We start from the raw sequence: 17,988 nt of genomic DNA, 5'->3' as shown, positions 1-17,988 counted from the left end.
AATTCAACTTTGAGAGATCTCGGGTGCTATTTCTCCAGACAAGAAAAAGAGAAAAAATAAAATGCCTAAAAGAAGAGTCAAAGCAAAGTGGTGGAGTACAGAGGTGTGTGACCAGAACGCAGTAGTGCTGGCATGAAGCGTGAGCTATGTGGCAAGCAGAAAACGTCGGTGGACATCGAGTGGGATGGAAAAAACCTTTCTACTGGCCTTTTCCTCTTGGCGGGCTGGTTGCTACTTAAATCTCCAAAGGACTCTTTCTTTGAACACCAGTTAATTTTCCAAAGCACTTTTGCATCCACACGTGAATGTTTGCAGTGGCCAAGCTTATGCACCTGAGTAAGGTTGAGGCCGAAGAGGTGGGAGTGGAGGGGGCCAGCCCCTGGCTGCCGACTTTCCTTCTGGAAACCTGCGAAAGGGGTGGAGGCACGAGAAGGATGGAACCAGCCACACAAGGACACGTACAGCGCTCTGATGAAACAGACGGCTGATGCACAAAATAAAGACTCCTCAACCCCAAGTCGCTGTGCTCTCGGGGGCCTCATGGCTGTGCTTCAGGGGCAGCTGAGGTGTGGTTGAGCAGAACACTCCAAATGAGGCGACTCTCCCTGCACGGCCGTGAGCGCATCCAGTAATCTTTGCAGGCCTCAGTTTTCTCCTGGGCAGTGAGGGACGACGATTCCTACTGCCCCTCCTAGAAAGTGCGAGTGCTGAGGCGCCCTATGCATGTGCACTACCCTTTCCTCCTCCCACAGAGCCTCCCCGGGATGTGTCACTGCCCCAGCCCAGGCTGCCTTGGGTGAGAGTGCTTTTGTGGAACAGTAGAATCAGATAATCTAAAGGTTGGGACATCTGGTTTCATCCTTGGACAGACTATGGGTCAGGAGTAGGCCTACATGCAGAGATGAGCCATCTGTCTCAGCGGGAGAGGCCACGGAAGCTGCGTCGGGAAGGAAGCAGGAGGAAGCTTTCAGGCAGACAGTACTTCCTAATTAAGCCCCTTTCCTCTGTCAACTCGGAAACCATTAGAATCTGGCTTGATTATACAAATGGATTTACACACAGCCCTGGAAAGAGCCATCCTAATAAAACGCTGCTGCGCATCTGAATAAAGAACACTCTTGCCCTTCCATACCTAGATGAGGTCTTCTAAATTTTTACAGCTTGCACATAAAGATCTGACAACATTTAGATTTTTTCAGACCAGCATTTCCTGTGAGAAACTGGTAATAGATTTGGTGTCGTTTAGAAGACAAAGAAATAGACTGATGTGGTTATAAGAGCATGAAGGCTGTTACGCACACAGGAAAGGTGTGCTGGCTGAGCACTGCAGTCTTGCATCTCTGCAGGGCCACGCTGAGGAGTGAGGCCTGATGGGACCACCTCCATCATTCTCAGCCTAGTTCTGTCCTGCGAGCTCCAGCCACGATGCTCCATCCTCAGCAAGGCATAAGTTGTCGGAGCTCTTTGGGGGAGCAGAACAGCTTCGTTGGGGAGTATGCCACAGGGCTGCTTGGGGAAACCCCATGGGCTCTGTGGCACGGCTGCTGTCCACATCAGAGCCCGTGGCCTGGTGGGCTGAGTGGAGACTTGCAGGCGATAGCAGCTCGCATGGTGACAGCTCTGCTTTAGCTGTTGAGGGCCTGCAGTGGGAATACCCGGTCTGGCAGCTGATTATGCTTTTTAAACAGTATCTGGGATGTTCTGTCTCATCAATATAATATGCTAGCACAAATATGGATGGTTTGGGGCATCAAGCTTCTTAGCCCGTGTGTTCACAAAAGAAAAGAAGGTTTACCACCACAGAGGATAAAACTGGCTTCCTTTGCATTTAATCACCTGAACCCAGGGCTGTTTTCATTCTTCCACAGAACGCCCGCTCCCAGCTGCAGCCCTGCCTGGTCGGAGCAGGGAAGCCCCTCCCTTCTCTCTGCTCTGTGCCCGTCCTTAGCCCATGGCTGGTATTGTTCCTGCCATGATGTTTTTTCCTACCAGGGTATATTCTACTGGAAGCATGTTTATTTCCCATTGCTCACTGGCTGGCCCCTTCCAGCTCTTGGGCTTCCAGGGGTTTCTCATGATGCAAGGGCAAGTCACATCTTGCTCTTCGCCCTGCAGCTCAGTTACTGGGCTTGTCTAATTGAGTCATCTGCAGTTCCTGAGCAATAGTGGAGGCTAATGGAGAATCATGAAACCATGGGGTGAGCATCCTCACTCTCTCCTTCCATCACTTAAGGTGTGCCTTGGTGTTAGAGGTGGGAATCTGAATTGCCATGGCCTGGAGATGAGAATTGCTGAAGATGTACTCAAGGGACAGGAATGGCTTTATGCAGAATGCTAGCCAGGGACAGTTCTGAGATTTCAGACCTTTTGGTGGATGATTAATGGACCTGAGTGGTGGCTCCAGATACAGGGCTTCTCGGCAGACACGGGTCAGCAAGTCGGCCTCCATCTCGAGGGGGAGCCTCTCTAAGAGGAAGCCATCAGCCTGGGAAGACGATTAGAATCTCAGATCCATTTTCTGTCCCCACATGTCCATTAAGCCCTTCTTTGTCCCCTGTGCGAAGATGTATTTGATGATCCCCAGCAGTACAGAGCTAATCCTGCCTGGGGCTAATCCTCCAGCTTAATTTCCTGTTCATGTCTGTCTTACTTGAGGGGCCCATGCCCATCAGTCTTGTCAATTGCTTCGAGGGAAGGCCAGACAAAGGCACCACAGTATTAGGTTTAGTGGGTGTGTTTGCATTATGAGTTAATTCTATTGCCCTCAAAATATAACATCTTTTGAAATTTAAAAAATACTTGTATATTAGTTTTGACTCTTAGAGAAATAAAAAAACAAAATCTATAAAGAAAAACGTGAAGTCACCCATAGTTCTATTGCCCATTATTGGTAAAACCTGTTAGCATTTTAGTGTATTTGTTTCCAAACATTTCAAAGACGAAAATATTTAATCTTAGTGTGATTATATTAAATTTATGTTTTTTATTCTGCATTTCAAAAATTGGCATTTTATGAAAAATTTACCGTCATTAAAAATTTTTAGTAATCATAATTTTAATAGCTATACAATATTACTATATTAACTGCTTTCAGTGAAATTGGAGACTTATCTGCATAATGTTTTTCTTCCCAACATTATGAAAATTTTCAATAGTAAAGCTTAAAGAATTTTATAGTGAACACCTGAATCCTCACCACCTACCTTCTACATTAACATTTTAGTATACTTGATTTATCACACATCTATCCATCTATTGATCTCTTAACCCATCTTATTTTTTGATGCATTTGAAAATAAATTGTAGACACCAATTCACTTTTTCCTAAATACACATTGTTAACTAGAGCTTAATTTTTGCTTACATTTTTTTGAGTTAATTTACATATACTGAAATGCATAAATCTTAAGTTTATATTCACTGAGTTTTGACAAATGTGTGCATAAATTTTAATAGTATAACAGTGTACTCTGTTATTTAGGACTAGTGAGAAAGTCCAAAGGATGTGATGGCAGATTACTATGAAATAGTATCACAAGTAATTCAGAACTTTTCCGTATGCTCTTTTGTTTGCAAGCTAAACAGAGGAAAGCACTAAATATTTTCTCATGTTACATGCACTTGAAAAAAAATGAGTGATGAGTTTTCTCTAAAAAGGGGGCAACGTTTTAATTTATCATTTATTTGTAATTTTTGGCTTTTTTTTTTTTTTCCAAAGTACTTCTTACTCTTGTATTATTTCATTAGACTAGGAAGTAATTTGCCTCTCTTGATGGATTGTTATATTTCTTTCCAGTAGGCCAGGGGGATCCAGGAACAGATTATTTTTAAAAAGACACAAGCCTTATCTATAGTTCTAACAGGAAAATGGCATCCATTTCTATAGATTTTCAACGTGAATGCCCAAGGGCCACTTCTTGGTCACCTACTGAGTCGGTAGAGGCGTATGAAGTGTGGATTCTAATTCAGTATTTATATAATGCTTGGTGGTGTTGCTGAGTGCCTACATGTATGCACACATTGAGAGCTGGGGGTTCCTACAATTTTGAGAAGGACACTTTGTTTTTGGTGTAGTCATCATTTTGTTCTTGTAGTGGTCATGATTTTCCATTTTTCTTTTTGCATATTAATAATAATTTTCAGTTTTACTTTATCACCTTCAGTTTAGCTTATTTTGTAATGTTTGAGGCTGCCGTGTTGTAGCCAGCAATTTTTTGATTACTAGGCCTCAAGATACGTTTCTAAGGTTTGAATAAATCAACCAGCCCTTGTGCAAAGCCATATGTGTCATGTTCCCCAAATTTGTATGTGCCGCGACCTGTCATTTTTATCATCATGTTCTTTTCCCAGGAGAAAGTGGTGTTTGATAGGTTGGGTGTGCTGGTGGTCTCTGTCCACTCCAGGGCCCTTGGGGCCTGGACAGTGCGGCCTGTGGCCGAGCTGTTGCCCTCCTGGCTGTCCCTCTCTTAGCCTTGGCTGCTGGGGTCTGGAACCAGCTCTGATTGTGATGGCTGTACCTTTCTTCAGCTGAAATGTCTCCGTATAATTTTCCTCCTCTTCTCATTTACTTTGTGGTATTTTATCCTCTGATACCAGTTTTCTGTCTTTTCCAAATAAGGACTTTTGCTGTCTGCAGCCTCAGATCCTTTCAGAAGTCGAGTGCCAACAAATATTTCACGACCTTGGGGTACCTTGTGAGCAGAGCAATTTGCAACCATTCCTATAATAGTTCTTTGTGCTCTTTTGCTGAAGAAAGGAGAGACTCTTTGGATGAGAAAATTGAGCAATTTGGGGCTCAGAAACCTCAAGAAAACAAAAAGATAAACAGCCCAAATTGGGAGATTGGGCTGTCAGAGGCCTGGAAGGCAGCTCTGAGGGGCGGGGGTCTGTGGCTGTGAGCGAGGACTTGGAGTCAGGGTCAGGTTGGTGCCCCATCTCCAAGTTTGGAGGACCTTGAAACATGACCTAACTGCTGACTGGGTCCTCTTGTCTGTTAATCAGTGATAATAATATATGCCTCTCAGGGCTCTCGTGAGAGTTAGATTAGACGAGATTTGTAAAGAAGGAGGTTAGCACTGTGCCTGAGTAAGTGCCCGGGAAAGGGCCGTTGTTAATGTCATCGTTATCCTCCCAGGCAGGGCCGAGGAGAAGGGGTTTCCTTCCCATCGTGGCCATGACGGTTTCTCCTGAATCCAAGGGGCTGTATGTGTATTGGGTCCTGCAGTGGACTGTGGGGCAACTGACGTCAGCAGAGTGCAGCGATCCGTGGCCTGAAGGGAACCAGTCTCCCTGGGGCTGGGCTGACAGTCGAGTGGAGAGGAGGAAAGGGCAGTGTCTCCCAGCCAGGACTGGTGCTTCTAGCTGAAGGAGAAGCTAACAGTTCTTCTCCTCTACATCCCATAACACTGACGTGATAACTTCAGTATAGGTAAAGAATCTTGATGACATCCTCCTAAGAGGCAAAAGAAGGCCTATGCACCTTCGTTTTCTTATTCTGATTTTATAACTGTGTGGGCTGTAAATCAGCCTCAAAAACCCAAGCAACTTTCTAAATAATAAGAATCTGTAAGAATTCTGAAAATCATCTGCCTACAGCTATGCCCTCTTTCCCATGCTGACTCATAATTTATAGCATCCTAATTTTTATTTGTCTCCTTTTATTAGCAACCTAAATTTTAAGCCCAGTCTGTCTCTGAAACACTTCAGCCATTGAGAGCTTGTTAGTTTCTGTGAAATTGCTTGGAAGAAACTGGCTAACTTAAAATAGGAAACATTAAGAATTGACATGAAAGTCCAAATAATTGCCTAACTTCATATTTTGTTCTATCATATTCAGTACTCAGCAAATGCGTCAGCCTTAGATGGAGTCAATTTGGATTCACAAACTCAATTTTTTTCCTTTTCAGTAGGAAGTTTAGAGTTGATTTGCTGGCAGTTGGCCAGACTTAAAAGAGCAGAATGAGTCAGCAGGCAAGTCCCCCCTCCTGGGTTCCGTTTACTTGACAGTCTACATTTCCCCCTTTCCCTTAATTGTCTCTTGGCAGATATTCTCCACTGGATCTCTGAGTCATCCAGTGGAATGAACTGGCCATGAATAAAGCTCATACAAATCGCCCTACACGCAGACCCCCTTGGCAGCCAAAGCACTCAGCGCTGCCCTGGATGATACTCCCAGCAGGTGAGGCTGGGGGCCTCGTGACTGCTTGGCACTTGGTGTGAGGGAGCCAAGTGTCTGTGATCTGCAGTGCAGTGGGGTACCAGGCCAGTTCCTCCGACCCTCAGGGGCTTCCTGGTCTTTTTAACCAACCATATATGTATAGGTTATACCTCAAGGACTAGGCTAATAGAAACAATATCAGCTTATGGAAGGAGACCTAAGAAATTGGTGAATAACTTCTGATGAGGCACTGCTGCAGTCCTGCATGGGAGATCAGTGATAGCCTCTTTCCTCTCACCTCTTTCAAGTACAGATTTTCATTTCCCATTTTTTTTTTCTTGGTGAGGAAGATTGCCCTGAGCTAATGTCTGTTGCCAATCCTCCTCTTTTTGCTGAGGAAGATTGGCTCTGAGCTAACATCCGTGCCCATCTTCCTCTATTTTGTATGTGGGATGCCGTCAAAGCATGGCTTGATGAGCTGTGCATCAGTCCAGGCCCAGGATTCAAACCTTCAAACCCCAGGCCACCGAAGCCGAGCACACAAACTTAACCACTATGTCACCGGGCCAGCCCCCCATTTTTTTTTTTTAACTGTAAAGGAAATAGTATTCACTGTAGATAATTTGGAGTGCATGAAAAGCCACAATAAAGAAAATTAAAATTATCCATAATTCTGTCACCTAAAGATGATCATTTATTATTTCGATATAATTCTCCAATCTGTTTTTCTAACATATACATGTAATACATATGTATAGTTATAATTTATTAGATATCAATTGAAATCACAAAATACATGCTGTTGTAACCTGCATTTTTCTTTTAATGTATTTCCTGAATCTTTAAGTATTCTTTAAAAACATCATTTTAATAACCTCCACAGTATTCATTTACTATTATAAAAGGCACTGTGATGAGCATTCTTACCCATAAATCTTCACACATGTCTTTGCATTTTTCCTAAGGGTATGTTCCCAGAGGTGGAATTACGGGTCACGATAGAGCATTTGTCAGGCTGAGTCGCCCTGTGAAATGCCACAGCACTCCCCACTCTCATGGATCTGCGTGGAAGTGCCCACCTCTGGACACTCACTCACCCCGGGTGTCACACCTCTTGTGGTCTGTAAATCTCTAAGTGAAAAAATGGTAACTTGTTGTTTTAATTACTAGTAATCATGTGCTTATTGGCCATTTGTTTATTTTCTTATTAAGATAGTTTTCCCATTACTTGCAAAATATTACTGTTTTGTCTATCATGTTAGAAAAATTTTTTTCCATTTTGTCATTTAGTTTTTAAACTGTAAATGGTTTCTTTTGATATATAGAAAAGTTAAAAATTTTACCAGTCCACTTGATCAGTCTTTTCCTTGGATGTTTCTGCTTTTGTTTCCGTGTTTATAAAGGCCATGCTCTAAGAATAACTAGAAATTTATCTCTTTCTTTCTAGTTCCTTTATGATTTTTTGCATCTAGATTTTTAATTCATCTGGAATTTTTTTTTATATGTGGTATGGATACATGATATGGACCTCACAATTTTTTTTCCTGTGTTAGCCAGTTGTTCCCCAACATATACCAAATAGCCCATTCTTTTCCCCCACTGTTTTAAAATGCTCCTGAGGGCCGTAGTTTGCCAACCCCTGTTCTAGATGAATTTTTGAATCATTTTGTCAAGTCCTTCCATCCACTCACCAGTCTCACATATACACACCAAGTCTGTGTATATGTATCCACACACACATACTTTTTGTATATATATGTGCATATTACATTATATATATAGGGAGGAGAGAGGGAGGAATTTGCTTAAAATGACATCATACTTATAAAGTGATTTGGGAGAAATGGGTCTTCCCATCAGGCAGCATCAAGCATTTTTTTATGTCCGTCACCAAAGTTTTATGGTTTCTCTCATATAGGTTCTGCAAATTTCTGGTTAACTTTAATCCTTGCAATGTTTTTTATTGTAGTTGCCATTGTGACTGGGATCTGCGGCAGAGGGGTCGTCCCGTGACCCCCCCACCTATTCATGAGTCACTAGAAAGATCACAGGACTCAGAGGCAGTTGTATTCAGGGCTCAGCAAGGGGCAAAGACCCACTGGCGGGTGGGAGGAATCCATGCATTGGCTCTCTACCCTTTCCTGCCCAGCAGGAGGACTCAGAATGTGCTCCTTCCTCCAGTACCACAATGCAGCAACCCGTGATTCGGCATAGATTTTAAGAAACCTTGTCTCTACTTCTAGCTTTCATCTAGATGTTTAGTTTTCTTTCAGCGCGTGTAGAATCTGCTTTCCGGTCACTAGGAGAGTGTGCCGCAATGCTGGGTGGCTTGCAGATTCCCCACGGGCCTAGATGGCTGCCACAGTCCCAGAATGAAATTCCTCAGGTCGAAGACTTGGGAACAGTCTCTCTCCTCGCTGCTTTATTCTAACTCTTCTCTCTAGGGGGTCGTCAGAAGTGTTCATCTCACTTAGCTCATTCAAATCAAAGAGACTCCTTAACTGCAGTGTGAAGAATCCTGGAAAACCTACTTATTATGGGTGGAAACACTCAAACCCTTCTTAAGACAGGCTTGACCCAACCTGTTGGAGGAGACAGGTTCTCTTTGAAGTTTGACCCTGCTTTTACAGGAAAGGCTCTAGGAGATAAAGCCACTTCTGCGGCGGGGGTAGAGAGAGAGCGCACTGCCAGCACCGCCCCCCACCCCCCACCCCTCACCGAGTGCATTGATTGACCAGGGAGGCCCACAGTCTGTGCTGGTTCTATAACCCTTCTCATCCCATCTCTCAATTACCATTTTTTCCCCAGGCCTCCAGCCTCCTAGAGGCTAAGGGGCAGCTAGAATTTTAATTATTTCTTAACCTTGAAATTCCTCCAATAAATGGCCTGGCCTAGCCTTCTGAGAGTGAAACACTTAAAATGTAAACAGTACTGAGGATATTAACATAAGGTCTGACTGTGCTATAAGTCACTTGTAAAAGAGTCTCCTTCCCAAGCTGTTTTGTTGGGGGTGGGGGGAGGTGGGAAGTTGGTAGCAGCCAAGGAATGAAGCAGAGGGTCAGGGCTCTGAACCCATCTCAAGATGAGCTCCTGTTGCATGCCTCAGGACGAAACTACCAAGGGGAGGGGGCAGCCATCAGGGAGAATCTCTTCCCATTCTCAGGCTTCCAAGGTCTGAATGATAGCCAGCAAGTCTTAACTTTCCAAACTGCTTTCTTCCAACTTGTCTCAGGATTATATTAATCCTTTCAGGCTTCAGATTCATTTATCTTCCCCTAGGATGCTTCTCACTCCTTTCTGTCTTCACACTTTACTTTAGCAAGAACTATCTTGGGTCCCTTATCTATTTATTTCAGACACATTTCTTGCCTGTAGTAGGCAAAGGTGCACTGCAATGTAGTAACACAGGCAGGACCCAGCCCGCCTGAGGGACGCAGGCAAGGCCAGTGCACATAGGAATCAGTTATGAATTCTAAGACCTTGGAGATGTAGGTTTAATCAGGAATTGGTGTGGGTTGTTCATAGAGAATGTTGCAGCCTAGATTGGGTTTTCCATAAACAAGGGCCGCCCTTCTCTTCCTTCCTACCCCTTTTTTGTCTGGGCGTTTACCCATAGGCACTCAGGAAACATCAATTAATTTTAGCATTAGCCCAAACAAAGCATAATTAGGAAGGTAAGGCAGCTCCAGAAATATTACGTATCTATTTCCAAAACGTCCTTTCTCCTCTTCTTCTTGTCTTTCTTCTACTGTTACAAACGATCCAAACCACCCTCATTTTTCATTAAACTGAATAATTGAGGAATACCGCAAATACAGTAATTAGGATTTAAAGCATCTTAGGATTCAAAGACGTCAGCAAGCTTATTCAACTGCATTTAAAGATTTTATTTATTTATTTTTTCCCCCCAAAGCCCCAGTAGACAGTTGTGTGTCACAGCTGCACATCCTTCTAGTTGCTGTATGCGGGACGCGGCCTCAGCATGGCCGGACAAGCAGCGCGTCGGTGCGCGCCCAGGATCCGAACCCGGGTCGCCAGCAGTGGAGCGCGCTCACTTAACCACCAAGCCACGGGGCCGGCCCTCAACTGCATTTAAACACTGACTCTAAGTGGTTTCTGGATTCCAGTGAAAAAAGGAGCCTCTGTCCATTGTGTGTGTCCCCTACAAGTGGGGATGGTGTCTACCTGGTGCTAGCTCCTGCATGTGACCCTTCCATAACAGAATGTCACTTGGATCTATTTCAGAGTTCCCTGAAAAGAAGAGGCAGTCGGGAAACGTACAAAGAAAAGAAAACCTTGAACCAGGTAAGCAGAGGTTTCATTCTAATGTTACATCTCCTCAAGAGGCAATCACTTCATTTTGAATTTTCTCAAAAAGTGTTAGTGTTGCCTTTAAAATATTCAAAGAAACATTACTTGCCCTAAAATTTGGACTCGTTCAAAACCTTTATGGGGTGAAAATTGTCTTTGCAAACCATCAGCTCCTCCGTTTTGTTTCTCACACTGAGGAGCTGTGATTTCTTCAAGAAAGAGAAGAACACATGGGCTGTGTGTAACGTGTCCTCGGGCATAGTTCAAGGCCATGGCGGTGCTCACAACTGGTCATGTGTTTTGGCCTTCAAAGTCATCCACGTAGAATAGTACAGCTACTGTGGTGTTGGGTCATTCGTAAGGCATTATTTTGACTTAAGTTTTTTTAAACACGCGAGCTGAACAGTATCTTAAATTGGCCTAATTGAAAGTGAAGTGTTCTCGCCAAAAGATGATAAAAGTGTAGCCCTTTCTATGTACATGGTATGTGTTCTCCAGAACTTTCTTAGATTTTCTGAGCACTTGCTTTACTGGATTCCTTTCTTCTTTTTTTTTTTTAATTGCTGCTGGTATTAGGTGTTGGAGAGAACAAAGGCATTATTGGGATATCAGCTCCCTGAGCTTGGAGCAAGTAGTAATTCGAGAGACGCAATGAGTCTGGGTAACTAAGAGCTCTAAGACCTCAGTGCTGGCCTGCCCCTGTGTATTCTACACTTGATTCCCTTTGGTTCCTCCATTCTACAAACTCACTGGTCCCCAGAGTATCCTTCAGGGCGGCTAGGGCATGTGAACAGGGGGAATGCCAAAGATGAACTTTTCTCTTCTAACCCAAATCTCTACTCCCCAAATCTCATTTTGGAATCTACTAATCACAGAGAAATTAAAAGCTGTCATCCCACTGCTGGGTGCTTTGACCCTCCTGGGCTTCGAGTATGTCTCAGCTTCCTGGCTCTTGACCAGGGAAGATCTTTTCCTTAAAAGGGTGACCGCTGCCCCGTTATGGAATGAGCAGCATAACATTGCATTCACCTGTGGGTAAATCAGGCTGAGAACAGCCGCGGCTGCCCCTCCAGAGTATGTGCTAGGTTCCCCTCAGCCTGCAGTGTCATTGAGAAAGGAGTTTCTGTTCAGCAGAGTGGTGGAACGGAGCACCTTGGGAACTGCAGGTCTGCGACCAAAACTCAAAGGAAACTGGCGCCCCGGCGCAAGGTAGGAATTCGAGAAGTCAGCGCTTGGGGTGCTGGCTAGACAACCAACTTGCAAGCCAAAGAATATATACCCATCGCGATATATTTCTGTTGCTTGACAAGGCCTTTCCGGCTGGTGGGGAGGGGGGGGCGGGGGTCCTGTGTGTGCCCTCCACTCCATGCTGTGCTTGCCTAGTCTGCCTGCAGCAGGAGTGGTGGGTGGAAAGTTGGGCTCAACTTCTGCTTTCATACTGCATTCCTGAGCTCTCTGTCTGATGATCTCTTGAAACCAGAGCTTGATATCCTTCACTTTAGGCTTTGCCTAGACTCCTCCCCTGGAGTTTGGCAGAGTTTTAGAAAGTCTGCGTTACAAGTACCCAGCCTCCCACTGCTTTAGTGGAGGCTGAGATTCTCCCTCTTATGAGAGTGAGTGGACATCCCGCTCCAGGACGGCTCACCCCTGCTCCCCTGGGCCGCCCCTCTCCCACACACCGGCCTGCTGCAGCCGCCTTGACCAGAGTGAGGCGATGGGTCTGGGCACTCTGTTAAATGCGCACACTCCCTCCCTTGGCTTCAGAGATTGTCTTTCTTTCAAAAACTGCTTTAGTGTTGGTGGCAGGCCTCGTAGTGCATGGGTGTTGAGTAGATATGACGGCATGCTTTAATCATATGTTAGAATTCCTGGTGTGTGGATAGTTTCTCTTTTTAAGGAACAAGAAGACTTTTGGATATTTTATCAGTCCTCAGGTAATCTACATATGAGACACTCGTTAGGGTATGTCATAGAATCTTGCTTCTAAGTTAACTGATGTGTGTTTAAGGAGGTTTAAGGAGATGGAGGAGAATGGTTCTGGTTTATAGTTAGACTTGTGGGGAATGGCAGATGGGGGGGACGGTGTGAGGTTCAAGGTTTCCAGAAATCAAGGTGATTTGAGGGCTCTTTGAGATTTTCTACCCTGAGTACTTACAACCAAGAGTTTCAGAACCCTTGAGGAAGGCCCAGGTTCTGTGTGCCTCTCAGAGATCCTGCTCCTTTCTGCGCAAAGACCCTCAGAAAGCAAAAAGTTAATTTTAGGGTGCCAGAATCTGGAGATTTACCATGTACAAACCACTTTGCTGTACATTATTTCATCTGACCTTCACAATGACCTTGTGATTGAGTGAGAATCCTGCTTTAGACATAAGGAGACAGGGTCACCAGGGCTCTGTGATCAGCTATGGTGCCATGGACAGAAGAGGAGAACTGGGACTCAGGGCAGCATGTTTGACTCCAAGCCCAGCAGGACTGGTTTATCCTCTGCTAAGAGCATGGCAGTGGGAGTGTTGTCTCTCAGAGGGCACACAGATAGCGCCAGGGCCTGCTTTCCACGTGGCACTGACTCACAGTTGGCCTTAGGTTTTTCCTTGAGTCTTCCCTGTCACATCACTTTTTTTTTCTTCCATGGATTTGTGGTACAGGGAGGAGGGGTCTAGCGGGGATAGAAGGAGGAAAGTTGAGGGGCACCAAGGGAGTTCTCTCTACATCTTTTTGCCCAGTGGTGAGTGCAGCAAGAGCATGGCAGAGAGTGAGGCATGTTCTCTGAGTGCGAACACTGCATCAACTCTACTAGACCATTTGCGCACAGACGGTGATCTGAAAGAATTTATTCTCTCCCAGAGGGTTGACTTGTTCCAAAGATTGGTTGGATGACTCTCCCTCCCTTGGGCTGTTGGGGTATGACTGCTATCAAGCATGTTGTTGAGTTTCTTTGTGTGATGGGGAAGCCTTTGCCTAAGTCTTTGTCCCCATGACAGGCTTTTGCAACTTGTGATAGCCAGTCAAGAGGAATGATTCATGAAACTGGTCATTTTTCCCATTCACTGAATGTGAATAGTGAAACATTTGTGCAAGCCCAAATCAGAGTTCATGTAGCTTCAAAGCATTGAGACTTGTGCTGGAAAGGCGGAGTTGACTTTCCAGTTGGCCCAGCAAGTGCCTTCTTGACCTCAGCCAAACAGTGTTGGCTTTTAGCACAGAGAGTCCGCTTTCGTGACCCTCTAGAATGCTCTGGTATCCCAGCGAGAACCACTTCGCAGGTTTTGAAGCACTTAGCTCCTTGCCTTGGGTTTCTGAGTTTAATTTCCTGCTGTGTTACAGCAACTAAAGGGAGCGGATCATAACCAAAGGCTCTGAAGTTGCACTTGCATAGTGAGAGGTTGTGAGTAACCAGGTGTTTAGGTTTGCAGTAACCAATTCATACTAACCTTCAGAACTTGGTACTTACTCTGCACCTCAACTTCCAAAGCACCTTCATGCCCATCATCTCATGTTTTTGTCCTCATGTCGTCCTTGTGATATGTTGTGGATGGGGAGACTCGGAGAGGAGAGGCTGTGTCTCTGGTTCTCAGCAAATCAGTGGCAAGTTGGGATCTAATTTGGGGTTACCGGGCCTCCGCATCCTGGTCATACCTGTGGGTTGCTGACCACTTTGGATGAGGGAGGTCTGCACTGGGCAGGAAGTGAGTGCCAACAGCTGGAAGTGGCTGCTGAAGCCTGTCTGCTGGCAGCAGGCTGAGTGAGGGGCTCTGGTGTCTCTCATGGGTGCTAGTGATTGGTTAGACTGGATCTACAGAGTGAGGAGGGATCGCTGCATTACTGACGTGTGCTGGGCTCATTTCATTTATTTCTCTTCACTCATCACCTGTATGACGGTTTTCATGTGCATGTATTTTCTAAATTAGTTTTTTGGTTTCTTTTGTTTCTGTGGCAAAGCAACAGACTGTAGGCCTCTGCCACGTCCCTCTGCGGAGGCCCCAGGGTCCCCTCGCCTTGGTCTTGGCCCCTTCCACGTGTATCTCGAGGCACTGACAGAGATTGATGTTTTGTGTTTGTGTGTGTGTTGGGGGCGAGGTGCTAGGGAAATCATCGAAAACAGGAACATTTGGTATTTTCAAATAACCCTTTCTCGGGCTGTTCTTTCCTGGCAGGATGACAGTGCCGATTTGAAGTGCCAGCTTCAGTTTGCGAAAGAGGAAGGCTCCCTGATGTGCAAAAAGATGGCCAAGCTGGGGAGGGAGAAGGACGAGCTGGAACAGGAGTTGCAGAAGTACAAGGCCCTCTATGGCGACGTGGACAGCCCCCTCCCCACGGGGGAAGCCGGCGGGCCGCCCAGCACCAGGGAGGCTGAGCTGAAGCTGCGGCTGAAGTTGGTGGAGGAAGAAGCCAACATCTTGGGCCGGAAGATTGTGGAGCTGGAGGTGGAGAACCGAGGCCTCAAAGCCGAGATGGAGGACCTGCGGGGCCAGTGTGAGCGAGAGGGGCCCGGCCGGGACCACATCCCCAGCATTCCTACCTCACCCTTCGGCGACTCCCTGGAGTCCTCCGCCGAGCTCCGCCGACACCTGCAGTTCGTGGAGGAGGAAGCGGAGCTGCTCCGGAGGTCCATATCCGAGATCGAGGACCACAACCGGCAGTTGACCCACGAGCTGAGCAAGCTCAAGTTTGAGCCGCGGCCGGAGCCCGGCTGGCTGGTGGAGAAGGGCGCGGGGGGCGGGGCCCCCCTGCAGGAGGAGCTGAAGTCCGCCCGGCTGCAGATCAACGAGCTGAGCGGAAAGGTGCTGAAGCTGCAGTATGAGAACCGGGTGCTGCTGTCCAACGTCCAGCGCTACGACCTGGCCGCCCACCTGGGCCTGCGCGCCCCGAGCCCCCGGGACAGCGACGCCGACAGCGACGCGGGCAAGAAGGAGAGCGACGGGGAGGAGGGCCGCCCGCCCCAGCCCAGGCGGGAAGGCCCCATCGGCGGCGAGAGCGACTCGGAGGAGATGTTCGAGAAGTCGTCGGGCTTCTGCAGCGGGAAGCCGTCGGAGGCGAGCGAGCCGTGCGCCGCGGCGCTGCTGCGGGCCCGGGAGGACTCGGAGTGCCTGGTGAGCATGCGGCGCGAGGCCGAGCGGCTGGAGCGCACCGTGGAGCGCCTCATCAGCGACACCGAGGGCTTCGCGGCCGGCGCGGGGCTGCAGGGCGGCCAGGGGCACGGGGACACGGGGCAGGGGGGCCAGAACGAGCCCCAGCTGCTGGGCACCATCAACACGAGGATGAAAGCTTTCAGGAAGGAGCTCCAGGCCTTCCTGGAGCAGCTGCACCGCCTCGGGGACGGCCTGAGGGAGCGCCTGGAAGGCCTGTCCCCCTTGCCCCACCTCACGGAGTCTTCCAGCTTCCTCTCCACCGTGACCTCCGTGTCCCGGGACTCCCCCGTCGGGAACCTGGGGAAGGAGCTGGTCCCGGACTTGCAGGTAAGGGGGCCCCGGGCTCTGCCTCCCTGCTCCGTCGTGCTACTCTTCCTTCTCGCTGGCATTGCTGCCCTCCAGCTCGCTCTGCTCACGGCTGCTTGGTTATGATTTCAAGCCTGCATTGTACTAAAGCCTCAAGTGTCAACCAAATCCTTTCTATTGGTTGGGTTCCTTTTTTGTTGTTTTTTTAGTTCTCTTTTGTTTCCTTGCTTCTTTTTCCTTTTTCCTCTTATTTTTAACTGCGCCGCTGCTCCTGGCTTAGAGCCCTCCCTCATGACACAAGGCTAATCCCAATGGAAGCTGTAGGGATCGACGCAGTCCGTCCTTTCTCCTTTTTTGTGTCTCAAACGACCAGCTTTCCCGATGAAGAAGCAAAGAGGAGTTTAAAACAAAGTACAAACTCATTTCACAGTCAGGATGATTAGCAGACTTGCTCAGGAGCGTGTGCACACCTGCTTGGGTTTATTGCCAGAGGGACACAGTACAATCCTGAAAGGTCCTAGGCAGCCAGGCCCACCCGCTCCCACTGGAAGATGAGCCAGGATGGGGGAGAGGAGCGTGGTTCTGAGAGAAGGATGATTTTGATGCAAAATCTCGCTGCCAGCTTGCCCGCTGCCCTCCTTGAGCCGAGGTGAGGGCAGAATGGAGTAGCCTTCTGAGGACTGCTTTCCTATGCATCGCCCTGGGGTGCATGACCCAGCGGCCATCCTGGATCATGCCTTTTGCTGCTCGACCACAAGTAAGGAAGGAAGAGCCTTGTTTCCGTATCCTTCATGGGTAGTGTGCTTGCGGTTGCCTCTTTGATTCATGCATCCTCATTGCATGCGCCTCATAACCAGTGTTTTGCATTCTTTCCTCTTTTTCTCTTTTTGCTTTTCAGATCTTTCAGCCCATCATTTTGCTCATCCTCATTTTGGTTCTGTTCTTTTCACTCTCTTACGCCACTGTGTTTAAGTTGGTTTTTCTAGTCATGCTTTTCTTCGTCTGGTAGTTTTTCAGTCGTCTACCTTACCCATTTTTGTTTTCTTTATCCCTTCTCTCCACCCCCATGCCAACCCCTACCCTCTTGTCCTTTGTTTTTTATTTAAAATTAAAAAACAAACAAAACCAAATCCCTCCCATGCACCTAACAGTCCAAACTGAGAGATCAGATGGAGTGGCAGCTGGGGCAGGAGCGAGGGGACGAGCCGGAGCACCTGCGCCTCCGAGCCGCATGGGAGCTGCACCGCCGAGCCGATGGGGACGTGGGGAGCTGCCGGCCGGGAGGCCAGAGCTGCGTCAATCTAGAGGTCAGCAAACTGACTGGTCCAACTGGCCAAACCCCCTCTCTCCCTCCCGCCCCTCCTTGTGTTGTGTGGCTGGCTGTGTGACGTTTCCTACCTGGGTGCAAGGCCCACAGGGAATACAGCGGGCGGATGTGGAACCGGGTGGGACTTAACTGGAATCAAAGTCCATGGCATGCAGCTGGAACTGGAGGGTCCACACAGTGAATGCAGGCGAGCGGCCAACACTCCTTATCAGACAGCCTTTGTTCCATCCACAGACCTGTTTCGCTAGGGGCGTGAATGCATGGAAATGGAGCGAGGCACACGAGACTGATTTGTGAGCATTACGTGGCTTCTTGTCAAGCAGTGACAGCAGCAGGGATGGAAACCAAGCGCTGTTTTTGCTGGTTTGGAGGAAACTGTCCTTCCCTGTGTCTCACGTGGCCTGTCCCACAGGTTCTGGTGGCAGTACTCCAGCTGGTGGGCAGAATCAGGGAGTGCACTCCTGACCTGGGGGCTCTTCAGTGGTCTCTGTCACCATAGTAACCCCATGTCAACAGAGGTCCCAGCCACCGCAGATACGCCGTTGTATGAAACAGTTGTCAGCAGTCCTGTCGGTAAAAGCTCTCCCATGCCAGTAATTCCACCCAGGGCAGAAAGAGGCATTCCTGAGGAGTGAGTCTGGCTCTGATACTGTTGGTCACGGCAGGTTATTACAAGGCTGAATCAACGTACTCTCCGTTAGGAAAGGTCTGGATGAAGATTCTTAATTTATCCGGCCCAATGGGGATGTTACTGCTCA

The 17,988-nt window shown here is 47.5% G+C and overlaps 1 protein-coding gene across 8 annotated transcripts in view; it reads left to right on the top strand.

The window, feature by feature from the left end:
- Positions 1–17,988, top strand: part of MTCL1 (microtubule crosslinking factor 1) — a 145,258-nt gene that overhangs the window by 72,590 nt on the left and 54,680 nt on the right. For 6 of the 8 annotated variants that reach the window (XM_087438895.1, XM_087438896.1, XM_087438892.1 and 3 more), the window contains exons 4-7: positions 10,403–10,462; positions 11,600–11,677; positions 14,623–15,924; positions 17,055–17,210. In XM_087438895.1, the coding sequence (XP_087295021.1) occupies positions 10,403–10,462; positions 11,600–11,677; positions 14,623–15,924; positions 17,055–17,210 (1,596 nt within the window). The remainder of the gene's footprint in view (positions 1–10,402; positions 10,463–11,599; positions 11,678–14,622; positions 15,925–17,054; positions 17,211–17,988) is intronic. The other 2 variants (XM_014780333.2, XM_014780334.2) reach the window with 2 other exon arrangements.

This window comes from Ceratotherium simum, chromosome 14 (assembly GCF_057802395.1).
Source record: "Ceratotherium simum simum isolate JZ-2026a chromosome 14, ASM5780239v1, whole genome shotgun sequence".
NCBI lineage: Eukaryota > Metazoa > Chordata > Mammalia > Perissodactyla > Rhinocerotidae > Ceratotherium > Ceratotherium simum.
This window is presented reverse-complemented; position numbering and strand designations above follow the sequence as displayed.